This window comes from Gymnoscopelus braueri (assembly GCF_963280865.1).
Source record: "Gymnoscopelus braueri genome assembly, chromosome: 22".
Lineage (NCBI taxonomy): Eukaryota > Metazoa > Chordata > Actinopteri > Myctophiformes > Myctophidae > Gymnoscopelus > Gymnoscopelus braueri.
In genome coordinates this window covers 35,969,859-35,987,670 of record NC_137624.1, presented here as the reverse complement: position 1 = coordinate 35,987,670, position 17,812 = coordinate 35,969,859, and the positions used below count along the sequence as shown (strand labels likewise).

The 17,812-nt window shown below is 40.2% G+C and overlaps 1 protein-coding gene across 3 annotated transcripts in view; it reads right to left on the bottom strand.

Moving 5' to 3' along the window:
- lamc3 (laminin, gamma 3) overlaps window positions 1-17,812 on the bottom strand; it is a gene marked incomplete at its 3' end in the record, with an annotated part of 219,918 nt that overhangs the window by 141,184 nt on the left and 60,922 nt on the right. For all 3 annotated transcript variants that reach the window (XM_080420017.1, XM_080420018.1, XM_080420019.1), the window contains exons 4-6: window positions 16,154-16,323; window positions 7,228-7,416; window positions 4,524-4,641 (exon numbers count right to left, since the gene is read on the bottom strand). In XM_080420017.1, the coding sequence (XP_080276143.1) occupies window positions 4,524-4,641; window positions 7,228-7,416; window positions 16,154-16,323 (477 nt within the window). The remainder of the gene's footprint in view (window positions 1-4,523; window positions 4,642-7,227; window positions 7,417-16,153; window positions 16,324-17,812) is intronic.

The following is a 17,812-nucleotide window of genomic DNA, read 5'->3' as shown; positions in this document are numbered from 1 at the left end:
CAGAGTAAAATGAACACTATACATTATCTCCCGTTTTTCTTTTATTTTAATTTTCCTCTCCTTTCCAATAGGCCCCCTGGATTCAGTGGTGGAAAGTAACGTTTGGAAAGTGCATTTACTCAAGTACGTCTGTACAATTTTGGGGTATTTATTTACTTTAGTTGAGTGCGTCCATTTTCCAATACTATATACTTCAACACCACAACATCTCAGAGGCAGATACTGTACTTTTTACTCCACTACAATGATGTGTTACTTGTAACTAAAGCATACTGCGCCAACTAACCAAACATACATTAACCAATTAAGCCCTATTTTATACCTTCTTCAATTTGAAACTAGCTGATCTACAAGCTCACACGTTTTACTTTGGTACTGTAAGTATATATCAGTAAGGCTACTGTTGTACTTGTTTTTTTTACATAGTAATTCTATTCTTATTTTAAGTACATCTGAGTACTTGTTCCACCACTGACTGCATGTTAAGGGAAAGAGAGAGTGATGGATTCATTGGTCGTGAGGAGTAAACTAAAAGCTAAAACGTGAACATTTTGATAACGAGTCAAATAACACATTGAAACCGGGAAAGCATCAGTATCATTTTTTTGATTTTTAGCGTTGGCTGTTCAAAAATAGCAGATATACAAGCTCACAGCTCGTCACTTCGTGCCGCGCTGCGAGCTTTGTACATCTGCTATTTTTGAAAATGTTTGAAAAATCTTGTTTCGGGGTGCTTGTCACGAAAAAAAGTTTGAGAACTGCTGATGTAGAAGGCATTGGTAGAATCGGCCTCAGGTCTTAATCCATTAAGACCGGGAACGCATCCGTGTCATTTTAACATTTCTTTGGCTATTCAAAAATAGCAGATATGAGCTTGTAGAGCTGACATTTTTAGAAAATGTGTGGAAAATTGTGCAAATCTTTGAAAATATAATATATTTTTTAAGCGAACATTTTTAACTCCAATATTTGTTTCTGGGGGTCCCTGGAACAAAACATTTTGAGATGGTCCGCTGCCAAATGCATATCATTTTGGGGGTCCTTGACATGGAAAAAGGTTGAGCACCACTGATATAGCAACCAAACAACATGTATTTGAACGCAGACCCCCCCCCCCCCCATCTCAAAATATGCTGTTCCAGGGACCCCCCCAGAAGCAAAGATTTGAGTTACAAATGTTCGCTTTAAAAATATATATATATTCAAAGATTTGCAAACATTTTCACCATTTAAAAATAAATAGCCAAATAAATCTTAAAATTACACAGATGCGTTTCCTGGTCTTAATGGGTTACTGGGATAAATGTTGCCAATGTTTTTTGAGTAGTACAGTCTTATCGCCTCTGGTCAGCACGAAGGACACAGTTCAGCTGAGGATGCACCGTATGAATGCACACGGTATAGACCTGTTTGAGCTTTTGATTTATGGCAACGTTGAGCGAACTCGAACAGAGATAGCAGGGATCAGGGTGTGCAGGTCGAGTTAAGCATGAGTCATTTCCACATTATTAATGTTGTTTACACCCTGCCACAGCTCTGTCCCACATATTTGAACTCTATGATGAAAACTGTTGGTATGGTAACTAGATCAAAATATAATCTATTTTTATTACGGTGCGTTCACACCAGATGTGACATCTATTCCCCCCACATATTGATTGATTGATTGATTGATTGCATACGTTATTAACAGTTTGTGAAAAGTACAGAGGTACAGTTATGCATACACACACTGGCTGTCACTTTGTTCGCGTTGGCAGAAATCGCTTGAGTTGAATTTACGCTAAATACACGACTCATGCTATTCATGTCGCTCTCTGGGGGGCAAACCATTATTAATATTTCTTGATGGTGAGTCTTTAAATTGACCCTTAGCATCCGTATTCTGGGCATGTCATAATTAGCCTGGTTCCAGACGAATCTGCCATTGCAAAAAAAAATAAAGCCCTAGACTGGCCATTTTCGGCGAAGAGATTTGGTGTAGAGGGGAAAAAGGAGGGACCAAGCATAGAGTAAAATGAAGTATGTAGGGTTTAAGCAATTAACTCTTTGACTGCCAGTGACAAGATTTCTCGTCATATTTTGCTAAGGCTCAGACTGCCAATGACGAGAATGACGATGATGATTTTGTGTTTTCAGTGGTTTTACGCTGCTAGATGGCGCTGTTCGCTAACCTATGAGTCACCATTTGACGCAAAGAAGCAGCAAGTCACGTGATCGCAAATAAACCAGTCACATTCACTACCATGTTAATGGATTTGGAAAAAATGAAATTTCTCTGCTTTCTGTTGCTTTTTGGCGAAAAAAACCTACATACAACTGCTAATAACTATGGAACGGATGATCGCGGCGGTACGCTTCTTCCCCCCCTATTCTACGAGACTCAGATACGTCTTTTAAAGCGATCGGGGGATCGATCGTACCGGAGATAAATATTCTATGATTTTTCAAAGGTTAGTGAAAACACTCGAAAATCGCCGGCAGTGGCTTAAGCAAACGATGTTTTATTTCCGGCAGTCAAGTAGTTAAAGGGATATTTCACTTAAAAAAAAACGTTGTCATTTTATCATCTACTCAGGCCTTTGTGAGCCCCCCAGACAGTTTTTAGATATTTGATATTCATTTTATCAGACACGCCCCGTTCCTATACAAACCCATTGTAACTTCAAACTACATTTTAACCATGTTAGATTCATCGAAAACACCCGTCCTTGGTTCTGGTGACTCACCCTGCCCTCCTAATGCGTGAGGGGGCCATGGTTTTCCAATATTTTTTTTCATTTTTTTAATTTTTTGTTTTTTATTGCATTTTATTTTTTTCATTTTCCTAAAAAAATATTTAAAATAAATGAAAAAAGTAATTGAAAAAACACGGCCCCCTCGCGTATTAGGGGGGCGGTATGAGTCACCAGAACCAAGGACGGGTGTTTTTGATGAATCTAACATGGTTAAAATGGAGTTTGAAGTTACAACGGGTTTGTATAGGAAGGGGGCGTGTCTGATAAAATTAATATCAAATATCTAAATACTGAATCGAGCAACTTAAAAACTGTCTGGGGGGCTCACAAAGGCCTGAGTAGACGATAAAATGACAAAACGTTTTTTTGAAAGTGAAATATCCCTTTAACACTGAATTGCGTCACTCAAGAAAATTGCGTCGCATTCGGTGGCGAAGGCAGCTACTTCACTGCAGCCAAAACAGAAAAAGGCAAAGTTCAAGGCTTTACCTGTAAAGAGCCAATAATCCATTACCTGCTGTATATAGCAGCTGAGAAGCTGATAGAAATACCAATACCTAACAGTCACTGATATGTAATTCACTGGCAGAACAACTTAGCATTCTATCAGCAGGGTGGCATGGGGGTCAGGGAGAGCTGGAATGGGCTCCTTATGAATATCAATTCACACCATAATTCACACACGGACAGACACGCTATACTGATGGACAGTGACGCACACAAACCGACAAAACATGCATACAAACACAATGTATGTACAGTACATGATGTGTGGGTTCAGACACAAGCACATGCACGCACGCACGTGCATACCGGTCAAATAATTGCATGATCAAAATGCATTCCATACATCATTAAGATGCATGGCATGGAGGAGTCAGTGTATGTGAATGTTTTGCCTTGGAGATTTTTTTTGTTCTATTCTCATCTAGCACTCATTTGGAATAAATGTTTTGCCCTCCTGACCGCAGCGTTAACAGACTTGTTTACTTCTCTTTGTCTCGATCGTTATGCGTTAAACTTACTTATATAATTAGTTTATTTATTTAAATATACTGCATATATATTTATTTATGCACAATGCTCTCCAAGTGTGTGTGTGTGTGTGTGTGTGTGTGTGTGTGTGTGTGTGTGTGTGTGTGTGTGTGTGTGTGTGTGTGTGTGTGTGTGTGTGTGTGTGTGCGTGTGCATGTGTGCGTTACTCAAAATACTGCACTTAAGTAAAATTTTGAGGCATTTTTTACTTCACTGGAGTATTTCCAATTTCCAGTACTTTTACTTCTACTCCACTACATCACAGAGGCAAATTTGGTACTTTTACTCCACTGCAATTATTTGAAAACTTATTATTATTATTACAAAACATACATTAATCACTTCAGCCATTTGAAAATAGAAGATCTACAAGCTCACAATGCCTCGCATGAGATGTATTGTGGGCTTGTAGATCGGCTATTTTCAAAAAGATTTGTAAACTTGTGAAATATGGGACATTCTGCATAAATGGGTACTTTCTACTTTTGGTACTTTAAGTACATTCTGACACCAATACTTTTGTACTTTTACTCAAGTAAATTTTGAATTCCGGACTTTTTATGTATTTTCTACATTCTATTGATACTTTCACTTAAGTAAAACATTTGAGACACTGTGTGACGTGTGTGTGTGTGTGTGTGTGTGTGTGTCTGTGTCTGTGTCTGTGTGTCTGTGTGTCTGTGTGTGTGTGTGTGTGTGTGTGTGTGTATGCGCGCGCGTGTGTGCACGTCACTCTAGTCTGTGACTCACCTGCAGCCACCCAGGCCAAGCGAGTGGAAGCCGGTCTGACACATGTCACACTTGTCCCCCGTCACGCCCGGCCGACACGCGCACCTTCCCCCCGCGTCACACTGCGAGCTCAGGGAGCCTGAGGCGGTACAGCGGGTTGATGGATGGCAGAGCGAGGAGGTGGCGGTGTGGAGGAGATGTAAGGAGGAGTAGATTCACATGAGGAGGCACACAGTCAGTGAAATGAATCAAATAAGAGAAGATGAAAGAGACACACGCTGACAAGAAATACTCAAAATCTAAAAAGTACCAATTTGTAGAAATACACGTACACTTCTACTCCACACAGAGGAAATCTACAAGCTCACACATCTGCTTTACAAGAATAAAAGATCTGCTATTTTCTGAAATATTTTGACAAATTATGAAAACTTTTACTTTTGGTGTATATTTTGATACCAATACTTTTGTACGGGAAATACAGGACTTTTTACTTGTAACAAAGTATTTTTATATGTGGTATTGCTATAGTAATTTTACTTAACCCATTGGTTTAGAACAGTGGTTCTCAAAAATAGCAGATATACAACCTCACAGCGCATGACTTTGTCAAAAATGTGGGGGGGGGGGGGGGGGGAGGATCCTTGGCATAAAACATATCAATATCAATATCCTTGACACAAAAACTACAATTCAGAAAGCATTTTTTTATCGGCCTCAGGTCTTAATGGATTACGCAAAACAAAAGTACTTGTTCCACCATTGCATCACGAGTACATCAAATCCCTTCAGAGTGTATAACATAAATAACACGTCCTGAAGGCCACATCAGAATATCTGGGCACCCTATTACTGAAGACATGCTCAGAAAGCCAGGCTTGGGAAGGGCGGAATTGCCTGGCAGCCATTATAGTGTTGTTCACTAACTCATACAGGTGTGGTTAATGGAGGGAAAAAAATCTGAAGCCTCTGATCAGCTTAACAACTGCAACAGCTGAACAAAAGTCACTTCAAACTCTATACAAAGGACAGCACAATGCCTATAGGAAAGTGCGTGCGTGCGTGCTTGCGTGCGTGCGTGCATGTGCATGTGCATGTGCATGTGCATGCGTCTGCACATAAGTGAGAGTAACTCACAATAGAGATGTGGTAAACGTAAGCCCAGACATTTGATGGATGTCGTTTTACTTCGACATCTAATACTTAACATACATTTATCTTAGGATTGCGAGACTGAATAAGTGATGATAAATGAGTTCATTAGGATGAATAGCCTCATGCCCATTACTGATGGCATGCCTGCCTTGTATTTAATGTCTTAGTTTTGAACTTGTTTGCAATGTTTTTTAAATGGGAACATCGCCTTGTTCTCAATCAATGTCTGCGTTCTATGGTCATGCAGTCAAATCATGACAACACAGTCTGTTGAAAAGTGACGCGAAAGGGTCCAGTTGCTCAACATTGTTTTCCTCATGCAGGATGGCTGCGGGGCCTATAATTGGCTGAGACAGAGGAGGAAGAGGGAATTGGTTTTGCTCCATGTGATAAACGGTTCCGTCCACCACGGCTTGCCAACTCTGACGGCATCGTGCTCGCCGACGCACAAGGCCACCGCCCGCTCACCGCCTCAGCCGCCTCGTGAGCCTCAAGGCGCCATCGGCCTCGTTGTCGACTCCCAATCCGGCTCACGTCTACATACATTTAGAAGTGTCCCTGAGCAAGACACTTAACCCCCTATAACAGGACGTTGTGAGCTTGTAGATCGGCTATTTTTGGCAAGGGGATTTGGTGTAGACAGAAAAAAACTGTCCAAGTACATACTACACAGGGGGCCACCAAATCTTTACAGGATCTTGATAAAAATACAAAAAAACATTATTAGCCACTTGAACTCTAGCATCGCTATTTAGGGGGTAACATTTGCCAAAAATAGACGATCTACAAGCTCACAACGCACCGAGCTGCGATGCGTTGTGAGCTTGTAGATCGGCTATTTTCGGCAAAGAGGTTTAGTGCAGAGAGAGGGGGAAAAGAGCAGACCAAGTACACAGCCAAAGGTCAAGTTATGTCTGAATAAATACACATTAACATGAATCCAACACTGATGGATGAAGCATGTCTATTAAAGGTATCATGACATTCATTTTCACTTTTTTTATTTTCAATGTTTTATTTTGGGTTTTATGACCTCAATTACACCCAAAAAACCTGAACTTAGAACATTCAGTGGATTTTCTGTGGTCTGGGGTTTTCTGAATAATTAGGCTGAAAAGTAATCTGAGCTTGGCCCTTCGACAGTGAGGTCACAGTCGATTAATCCCGCCCACTCTCCTCCTCGCCCCTCCCCTCCCCTATCCTTTCCTTTGGGGGGGGCGGAGCAGAGGCGATGATTGACAGGCAAAATCCCTCACCAGCGACACCCGCAGGCAAAGATTTATTTTTTCATTGCAGTTGAAAAGGCTTTAGAAATGTGAGAGAAAAACACCTGCCATGGATCACTGGAATGGAATTTTCACTTAAAACTTTTTGTACACTTTTGAAGGACCAGGACAAAGACTTTGAATGTGGTGTAAAAGTGAATGTCATTAAACCTTTAAGCTATCTATGAAATATCATTAATCATGTTTCATCTCTCTCTCTCATCTCTCTCTCTCTCTAAGGGATTCTTGGCCTGGAAAAAAAAACCTGTTGAAGACCCCTGGCCTATAGCCTATATATATTGTACCGTTGCTGTTGCAGAGGCAGGCCAGGCAGGGGTCCTGTGGTGACGCTCTGTAGTGGTCTTCTCTGCAGCGCTCGCAGTGGGCTCCGTCCGTGTTGTCCCTGCAGTTCACACAACGGCCACCGCTGCCCGTGCTCCGGTACTGCTCCATGTCCAACACACACTCCTCTGATCTGCCGCTGCAGTTGCATTCTGGGAAAAACAACAAAGGTAGAGAGCCTCATGTATTAATGTAGAGCCTATATACTCAAACATGAAACTCCATACACACACCATGACCATCCATCCCACCATGCCCAACTGTGAGACATACTGTACATGTACAGCAGATCACTGTTTCCTAGAGACAGTGGGTCGCGACCATGCATTGTATGCGTTGCGAGTAAATATCATATACAAAATTATATATATATATATATATATATATATATATATATATATATATATATATATATATATATATACAAATATTTCATAAATAAAATTAACAAATCTAATAATTTCCATAAATAGATTAAAAAGAAGTTTAAGAAGTAGTGAAAATCACAGATCTACAAGCTGTCAATGCGGCACGACGCGGTTTTCACTAGTTTGGGTCCCGGACAAACATCTAATTTCTTGTTTTGATCTTGAGCTAAACAGTTTGGGAACCACTGATATAGATCACCAGTCCCCTATGCGTGCAGACTCCTAACATGATTATTCTTTTGTTTATTAAAAAAAATTGCACATCCAAATATTTCAGTGATTTTAATGACAACATTCTATTTCAAATCTGTGATCGTGCTGAAAGTAAACAAACGGAACAACAAACGGAGAAAACATTCCATACACATGCACTGAAAGTGGAAGGTCTACAAGCTAACAACACATTGCAGAGTGAGCTTGTAGATCGGCTATTTTGTCCCCGCTTTCGTAGGTCGGTTATTTACATAAATCAGGGGGACATAAATCAGGCTATAAGTAAGAGGAGAGAGAAGAGAAACAAGGGGAGGCAGAGAGAGAGAGAGAGAGAGAATAAATTGCTGCTATTTGTCGCGAAGGTTTTATACCAAGTAAGTGAATGCAAAACTGCTGAATTGAAATACTGCAGTCAACTTTCAAAAGTTTATACCAAGCTAACCATTCCTATATGGATATATAACTATTTCTGACAGAAAATATACACTTTTTTATATTTATAGTTTTCCTTTGGCAACGTAAACGTATGTTTTCTAATGCCAATAAAGCTCCTTTGAATTGAGAGCGAGAGAGCGAGAGAGAGAGCGAGAGAGAGCGAGAGAGCGAGACAGACAGACAGACGGACAGAGAATGAGAGAGAGGTGGGGAGAGGTATAATAAACAATGAGAAAATGAATAAAAGAGAGCGAGAGACAGAAATAGACAGAGAGAAGAGGGAGGGGGGAGGGGGGGAGGAGGGGGGGTTACATGCACTGTATGAGAGATTATGTGTTCTGGGATTGGATCATAATTTAGGGGCTTGTTGCTTATAATCTCATTTCACAGAGAGCCTCTAATGAGGAGCCAATCGGCTGTCAGGGGGCACTTAGATAACAGTAATACATGTTTATACAAGAGGAAATTACTCAGCCGATAACACACACACACCGCTACCCTCATACCCCTTCACATCAAATCCCTTCTTTTACCCTACGGGGGGGATTTAGGGGGCGATTTGCCCATTTTATTACGAAATCAAAGCTCTCCGTTGAGTGGGCAATAAATAAACATACAGTATGAATATCGCTCCCTGTTGTTGCTGGGGAAATATGTGAGCGAACGCTCATGCGTTTTATTACTACATGTGAAGAGAGAGAGAGAACCATCATTAGTTGCCCTTGGACAAAAATATGAGCATAACGTTCATACTCATGATTGATTAGCATACAAATGGATTTGAAAAGAAGAGAGGGGGGAAAAAAAGTGTGTCGCAAGTGTTTTCTCATTCAATTCTAACGTATTTAGACTGGGAAAGAATCATTTATTTTGGGCTATTCAAAAATAGCAGATCTAAAAGCTCATAGCGCGGCACCGAGTGCCGCGCTACGAGTTTGTAGGTCTGCTATTTTTTGGAAAAATCGTGAAAATAATGTCCACATCTTTGAAAGTATATATTTTTAAAGCGAACATTTGTTACTCAAATCTTTGCTTCTGGGGGATTCTACAAAGTCTACTAAATCCTAACAGTTTTTTTTTTAAACTTGCTGTAATCAGTGATGCTCAAACTTTTTTCATGTCAAGGACCCCCAAAATTATATATTTGGCCGCGGACCCCCCCCATCTCAAAATATGTTGTTCCAAGGACCCCCCAGAAGCAAAGATTTGAGTTAAAAATGTTTGCTTTAAAAAAATATATATATATATTCAATGATTCGCACACATTTTTCAAAAAGTAGCAGATCTACAAGCTCATAGCGCGGCACTCGTGCCTATTTTTTTAATAGCCAAAGTATAAAATAATGGTTAAAGTGGTTACACAGATGCGTTCCCGGGTTGAATGGGCTAACAAAGGCACATTTTGTAGCAATGTGGAGGGAATCACACTGTAGTTAATTCGTACCATGAGGACACTTGATATGTTTATTGTTTATTGTTTATTACGGATCCCCTATTAGTCCTCACCGCAGTGAAGGCCACTCTGGGGTCCACACTTCACAATCAATTTAAAACATAATACAATAGAATTCCACCATTACGTAGTTAAAACAAAACAAAACAACAATGATTGAAGACTTGGGTCTTCACATAACTCCACTAAGATTATATACATGATTACATAAGCATATTACTCTATTGGTGGACAAACCAAGAAATTATACGCATCCATGTACAAACAAAACACGGTATATCCAATTACACACAGACAGTTCAAACATTAAACAAGTAACTAAACATGACTTCTGTACTAATCACTGCTTCCTTTCATTTGTTTTTTTGTGAATCCTTAGTGTTCATTGTGTATCAGAGAGTGGTGGAAAAAGTTTTCAAATGTTTTACCTAAGTAAAAGTACTGCAATGTAGAAATACTCTGTTACAAGTAAAAGTCCGGAATTAAAAATGTACTAGATTAAAAGTACAAAAGTGTTGGTATCAAAATGTACTTAAAAGTTCCAAAAGTAAAAGTACTAAAATGTTTGAAAATAGCAGATCTACAAGTTCACAACGCGTCGCGATGCGACGCGTTGTGAGCTTGTAGATCGGCTATTTTCAAATAGCCTAGGTATAAAATAGGGCTGAAGTGGTTAATGTATGTTTTATAATGTAATAATTTCAATCTGCAAAGTAACTAGTAACTAAAGTTTTCAAATAATTGTAGTGGAGTAAAAGTACAATATTTGCCTCTGAGATGTAGTGGAGTAGAAGTAACAGTATAGACAATTGGAAATACTCCGGTAAAGTAAAAGTACCTCAAAATTGTACTTAAGTACAGTACTTGAGTAAATGTACTTAGTTACTTTACACCACTGGCGTTCATTGTGTATCAGATGTTATTGATGACCTAATGGTTATGTGTCATATGGAAATTGGTGTCCAAGGAATAGATGTCCAAGAAATACTGTTATGCAACACAGATAGTTAGTTCACTGTAAGTTTACTTATTGAATATTTCAGGGCAGTGTATCTAATGTTGGTCTTTGATTTTGTTTGCGCGCTATTTTGAGTGTTTTGAGGCGATATGACTGTCTATATTTTCAAAACTAACTTGGTTTGCTGAAACTTGGCAGACCCCAAATGGTTTCATGTACTGGTCTACTAACTACACTACTACACCAAAGCATTGCGAGGCAGAACTTAGTTATTATGCCACACATCGACACAAACAAAAACAAGAACAAACTTCCAGGGGATTTGAGTTTCGTGCCGACTCTGATTACTTTTAAATCCAGGCAGAGGAGGAAAAAAATAAAATAAATCGATGTTCTCCACTGCCTTTTATTTAAAAATAAATCTCAAGCCTTTTCACTTAACCAACACTTGTTACTTCTGATTAAAACAGTGAATTGTTGATTCTGATGGAGCGCTGTGTGTTTGTTGGAAAACAGAATCCCAGAAGAATTAATAATGCACACAGAATAAAGATTACAGAGAAAAGAGGATTATAGGCCCGACTCCAATACATTCAGGGTTGATAAACAGTAAAGTGTTGAGATGGAACACAGAGAACATGAAGTGTCTTGGATGTATAAGCTCTGTTCTAAGGGGCTTGTTAAAATAATCAAATTATTCAATGCTTTTCAAACACTTTCGAGATATTTCATCGTGCCGCGGCGCTGCCAGCTTGCACATCCGCTATTTTTGAACATTTTTGAATATCTGAGGTTCTCAAAAATAGCTTGTATATCTGCTATTTTTGAGAACCACTGTTCTAAATCCCAAGAGTGTTTTGAAAAACGTATGTTGCTACAGTATATAACTACCCTTCTGCTACCCCATTAGAACCCATTTGGTTTACCAACAACTGAGCCAAACTTCAAAGGGTCTTTGAAGACGAGGCATTTTGGCATGTTTGTTTTCTCCTTCTCTTTTCTCTCTCTCTTTTTGTTTTTCTAAAACTTTCAGAAGTAGCAAAACAAAAAAAAATTCAAGCTCACAACGTGTAACATGGTGAGCTCGTACACTACAGTAGGTTGATCTTTTTCCCCCCCCGCTATTTCTGAGAATCTTTGAAACATTTGGCAAGTTTAAGTCATTAAAACCAGGAAAAGACAACACTTATGCCATATCACAAGTATTACATGTAAATGTATACGTTGTTGAATATTTTTTAAATTTTTTTTAACATAAATCTTCTCTTCCGGGGTCCCGGGCACAAAAGCTTTTCAGATGGGGAACTTGGATGGAACTCACCGTCTGCTGAAAAGAAGTGGACCAGTGGTGTATGTACTCAAGTACTGTACTTAAGTACAGTTGTGAGTTATTTTTACTTTACTGGAGTATTTCCAATAATCAGTACTTTTACTTCTACTCCACTACATCTCAGAGGCAAATATTGTACTTTTACTCCACTACAATTATTTGAAACCTTTAGTTACTTTGTAGATTTTGACTATTATTACAAAACCAATTCAGACCAATTTACTTACGGCATTTGAAAATAGCCAATCTACAAGCTCACAACGCGTCGCAAAGCGGCGCGTTGTGAGCTTGTAGATCTGCTATTTTCAAAGGATTTTGGGGAATTGTATACATTTGAAAACTTGTGAAACGGGACATTCTGCGTAACGAGTACTTTTACTTTTGATACTTTAAGTACATTTTGATATCATTACTTTTACTCAAGTACATTTTTTATTCCGGACTTTTACTTGTAACAGAGTATTGCAGTATTGATACTTTTACTTAAGTAAAAAACTTGAGTACTTTTACCACCACTGCTGGCGACTCCATGTGTATCGAAGGAGACATGTGGTTCGTCTACTCTACGCCCTTTCCAGTCCAACAGTAAGGGTTGGCAGTGACAGGGTCTATACCATACATAGACTGTAAAAAATATGGACGAAGGGAACCGTCACGTGACCCATTGGTTTCTACAGACCCGTTTTGAAGACACTTTTTCGGCGAATTCAAAATCCACCATCTTGGAAAGAAACCGGAAACGACCATAGAGTTAAAAATAATAGAGAGGGCACCCGATATCCCCTCCCATCCACTTGCATTGAGTTGCTCACACAGCGCATGGGCCGAAATCACCCCTTCTTCCGGGTTGTGAAATGTGGTGGGCGGGGGCTATTTGGGGCTCCTGCGCGTCACTTCTTTGACGCGTTTTGCGTCACAGAAGCGCAAAGCCCCGTGCGCAAGCTCGGGCGCACGCTAGTGAGTCGAGCCCGTTGGTCGAAACCGTTTTCGCTCGTTCGTGTAGGAGCCCCAGGCCGTTTTAAGCTGCAGTACCATGAATGGCCAGCATGTCCATTTGGCTTCAATGAAACCACTGGGTTCTGGGGGCTTGGAAACGACCTGTCAGCCAGCCCACTAGCTTCACTTCATTCAATGTCAAATCTTGATAGTAACGTCTCACGCAGGTATTTGGAAAAGGCCCAATTTGCTGCAGCAAACAAAAATCAATATGCCCTGAAACACTACCCAAGAAGACATAATGAAGGGTGAAAGGCATTTGAATGTTTTAATGCCCTGCCAAAAGCACTTAGGCCGGGGGCAATCGGTCACATTTAAAAAATCACCCGTTAATTAACAATTCAACAAAACAGATTCCACTCAATTAGTGATGGTTAAATTAAAAGCATAAAGACATACTGTAGCACCAAAATTAAATAAAAGTATGGAATAATATAGTGTATTTGCAGTGCTGTGAATGTAAATTAACCCATTAAGACCGGGAACGTATCTGTGTCATTTTAAGATTTCTTTGGCTATTCAAAAATAGCAGATCTACAAGTTCGTGGATCTGCTATTTTTTAAATCATGAAAACACAAAATATTTTACAAATGTTTTAAAAAATATATATATTCTAGGATTTGCACACATTTTCACGATTTTTTAAAAATAGCAGATCTACAAGCTCATAGAGCGACACTCGGTGCCGCGCTATGCGCTTGTATATCTGCTATTTTTGAATAGCCGAATAAATCTTAAAATGACCCACAGATGCGTTCCCAGTCTTAATGGATTAAGGAATCGTGAAATGTTATTATACACATTATTGAACACGTAGAAAACGTGGCCTTGTTGAAGACCCTACTGTATAGTCTTCATCTTGTACAAGAAGCAGAGTACATGGCCATGCTTTTTACAGGGTACAACTCTTAAGTACTTGTGTTATGTGTCTCTTTTTATGTGGCATGATTTTATTCATTAATAATGCATTGACTGGGTTGGTTTGCCATAATGTTTTTTAAGACACCATCTGGTTGGCTCCGAGATAATTAAAACAAGCTTGTTGCTTAATAGAATCCAACATAAAAACGAATTAATGTACCACTCGCCTTTATGGCTTTCTTTTATCTGTCAGCACATTATTAATGTGTCCACAACGGCATTAGATAAAAGGACATTACATTACAGCAAATGTGATAATATCCAAGGAAATTCATACATACAGGAACACTCGCGTAACCATGGATGCGCACGCGCACACGCACACGCACGCGCACACGCACACACACACACACAAGTTCCTAAGACATGGTAGCATTATTTTGTATTTAACCCATTAAGACCTGAAGCCGATTCTACATGTCTCCTAAATCCCAACAGTTTTCTGAAAAACGTATGTTTCTATATCAGTGGTTCTCAAACTTTTTCATGTCAAGGACCCCCAAAATTCTATGTATTTGGCCGACCGACCCCCATCTCAAAATATTTTGTTCCAGGGACCCCCCAGAAGCAAAGAATAGAGTTAAAAATGTTCTCTTTAAACAATATATATTCAAAGATTTGCACACATTTTATTATTTTTTTCAAAAATAGCAGTGAAAAGCCAAAGTGTAAAATAACGCTCTTTAGCTCAAATGAAAAAGTGACACATGCGTTCCAGGTCTTAATGGGTTAATAGATTTATTATCTACCCAAAAAATAGATTTTTAGTGTCCATGGTTACTCATTATACATATCATTGATTATGTGGCCCTGTGTGTGTGTGTCTACAGTATGTGTGTGTATCAGCAACTAATCTCACATACAGTATGGTACTACTTGTGCATGCTGTCAGTATAGGCCAAGGACCACAATTATAGAATAAAAATAAGTTTTGTGACAACTGTGTCATTTTTGTGAATTAATAAATCGCACAGCAATCATAACCCTCCAGGCTATGGGACACAGTATGTGTCCTTCCAGGCTGTGGACTGTAACTAGCCTATCACAAGTTTAAATTAGATTAACATCAAAATACAATTTTATGAACATGCCAACATGCTCTGCGTTTGAATCTGTCGGTAGCCGTGTTGACAACCTGTGTGCATTGGTTTCAAGTGGGCGTGCCATCAGATCAGGAAGCAGGCCGCGATTTACCCAATCAAATGTAGTGGGCGGGATTTACGTGTGTGCCGTTCCTTCCCCACTAGAAACAAACCGAAACTCATTTAACAATAGCGTCCTCGGAGCAGACAAGACCAAGGAAAGTTAGTAACTTTATATTGCTCTTTCATCATAGAAACAAGTGGGCTTATAACCAAAACGATCCATGTTCTCTGGGAGAAGTGGTGTTAGTGTTCCGTGGAGAAACATTGTTAGTGGGAATGAAAACATAGTCGCACCACCGGAAGTGGAGCGCTGAAGGCAGACCAAAAACCCCGGTTTCCTTGCGCACGGGTCCACCGTATAGCCCCCCCCCCAGAGCCCAGTGAAAGAGTAAAAAACAGCAGAGGGCGCTGTTTTTCCTTTTTATTTGGCGATGGGTTCCCAGATTGCATGTCCCCAAACCCCCAAATTACCGGCCTTAACCCATTCAATCCGGGAACGCATCTGTGTCATTTTAGATTTCTTTGGCTATAAAAAAAATTGCTGATCTACAAGCTCATAGTGAGCTTGTAGATCTGCCCCCATCTCTAAACATTTTGAGATGGGGGTCTGCGGTGGTGGTTGAGAACATAGATATAGAAACCTAGATACCTCATTGGCCTCTGCAGTTCGTTGGAGCAACCGGTATCGTGGCCGCCATTTTAGAGTAGGCAAGCTGACACTCAAAGTGACTACTGGCCAATCACAGTGCTCACAGCGCGTTGACTACTGGCCAATCACAGCGCGTCTAACTGACTTTTGCTGCGCGGCTGCCTCTTACGAAAACACCCGCCCCCATCTGCCTCTGATTGGCCTACCGAACGCCCCCTTCTGTGACACACGCGGAAGCTTTCCTACTCTAAAATGGCGCCCGAGATACCAATGCCTCAGAGCTGTCTATGGTTGAGAACCAGCGATCTAATGCATGTGTGACATCATCATGATGGGGGTCCGGCTGGTTGTAGTACTCACTCAGACACTGGTTGGCGGAGTCCCCGTTGGCCCGGGCCCACGGCCGGTCCTGGTAGAAGGGGTGGCATTCCTGGCAGTCCACCCCCGCCGTGTGATGCTGGCAGACACAGACCAGGTCCCCGCTGTCCCTGTCTTCCACGCACTCACTGCCGTGGCCGTTACACTTACATCTGGAGGAACAAAACAACAAGAGATGACCTTCTCAAACTTTTTTCTTTTTAACCCATTAACTCTCTGAGTGCCAAGAATGAGTTATCACGAGTATTTTTCTGAATGCCCTGAGTGCCAAGAACGAGTAATCACAACTTTTTTTTTTTAATAAAAAAAACAAAAATATATATATATTATTATTATTATTTATTTATTTTTTGGAAAAAAAAATCAGAACCCAAGATATCGTGCTCCGAAGATTTGCTGCTCCATTCACTTCTTGTTTAACTTATAAAAAGGCTGTATCTCGGCTCCTGTGTACTTTGATTTTTTTTTGTATTTTTGGTATTTTTGGCCCAGACATGCTATTTTCAAAAGCAGACAATTAATGTCAACGCAGACAATTAATGTCAACGAGGTCGCCATGACCTCGTTGACATTTGTGAAACCACACAGTATAACCCTCAGTGATTAGCAATCATCAGGGATCGATCATAATGGAGATAAATATTCTGTGACTACTTGAAAAAGGTAAACGCGGCCAGAAATAAGTCTGGCAGTGAGAGAGTTAAGACCGGGAAAGCATCTGTCATTTTAGATCTTAACCACAACATTATTTTATACTTTGGCTATTCAAAAATAGCAGATCTACAGAGCTTGTACCATATTTAACCGCTATAGGTCCATATTAACCGTCCATATTAACCATATTAACCGCTATAGGTCATCAAATTATTGGCTTATCTATGAATTCAAGTCTGCATGGGGTGACTAATCGATAGAGGAAAAAAAAGTCATTTTGGGGGTGAACTATCCCTTTAACACATTCCATGCCAGAGTTTAATCTCATAATGTACTCACCAGTGCCAGCGTTTTATTGTTGTTTTTTAGTTTTTTTCATGTCGCCACAGACCTCGCTAAATAAGTTAAAAGTGCGTGTTCATTTGGTTCTAAACACACAGCGGATCCGTGAGAAACGGTCAGCGAAAACAGTTTCCAAATCCGTGCCGCCATCTTGAAGCTACAGCCGATCGACGGTAAACAGTGATCAGCGAGGAGAAAAACAACAACCAGAGAAAATCGAGTTTTAAACAGGATCCCAGACAGGAAGCGGATACGATCGAAAAAACCGGAACCCGAATAATTCCGTTTCCGACCGGAAACCGGAAACGGAAATGGATCAAAAAAATTCGGAAAGTGCACCTGGGGCACTTAACATGGGAATCGGCGGTTCGCGTAGATCTACGCGACTGGCACGCTGCGGCTTTAAATAGGTTCGCGTAGATCTACGCGACTGGCATGCAATGTGTTAATGAGTTAAGCTGACTGGACCACTAGCATATTAACCTCGGTCCCAGCCTCACTCATCTGCGAAGAGAAGAGCCTGGTCACGACCTAAAGCAGCGAGTGTCTAGGAAGTCCTGAGTGGACAGGATTTCTGTTTTCCCCGGAAACAATATTTTCTGACCAATCACAACACTCGTTTCATTCATGGAGAATGTTAACAGA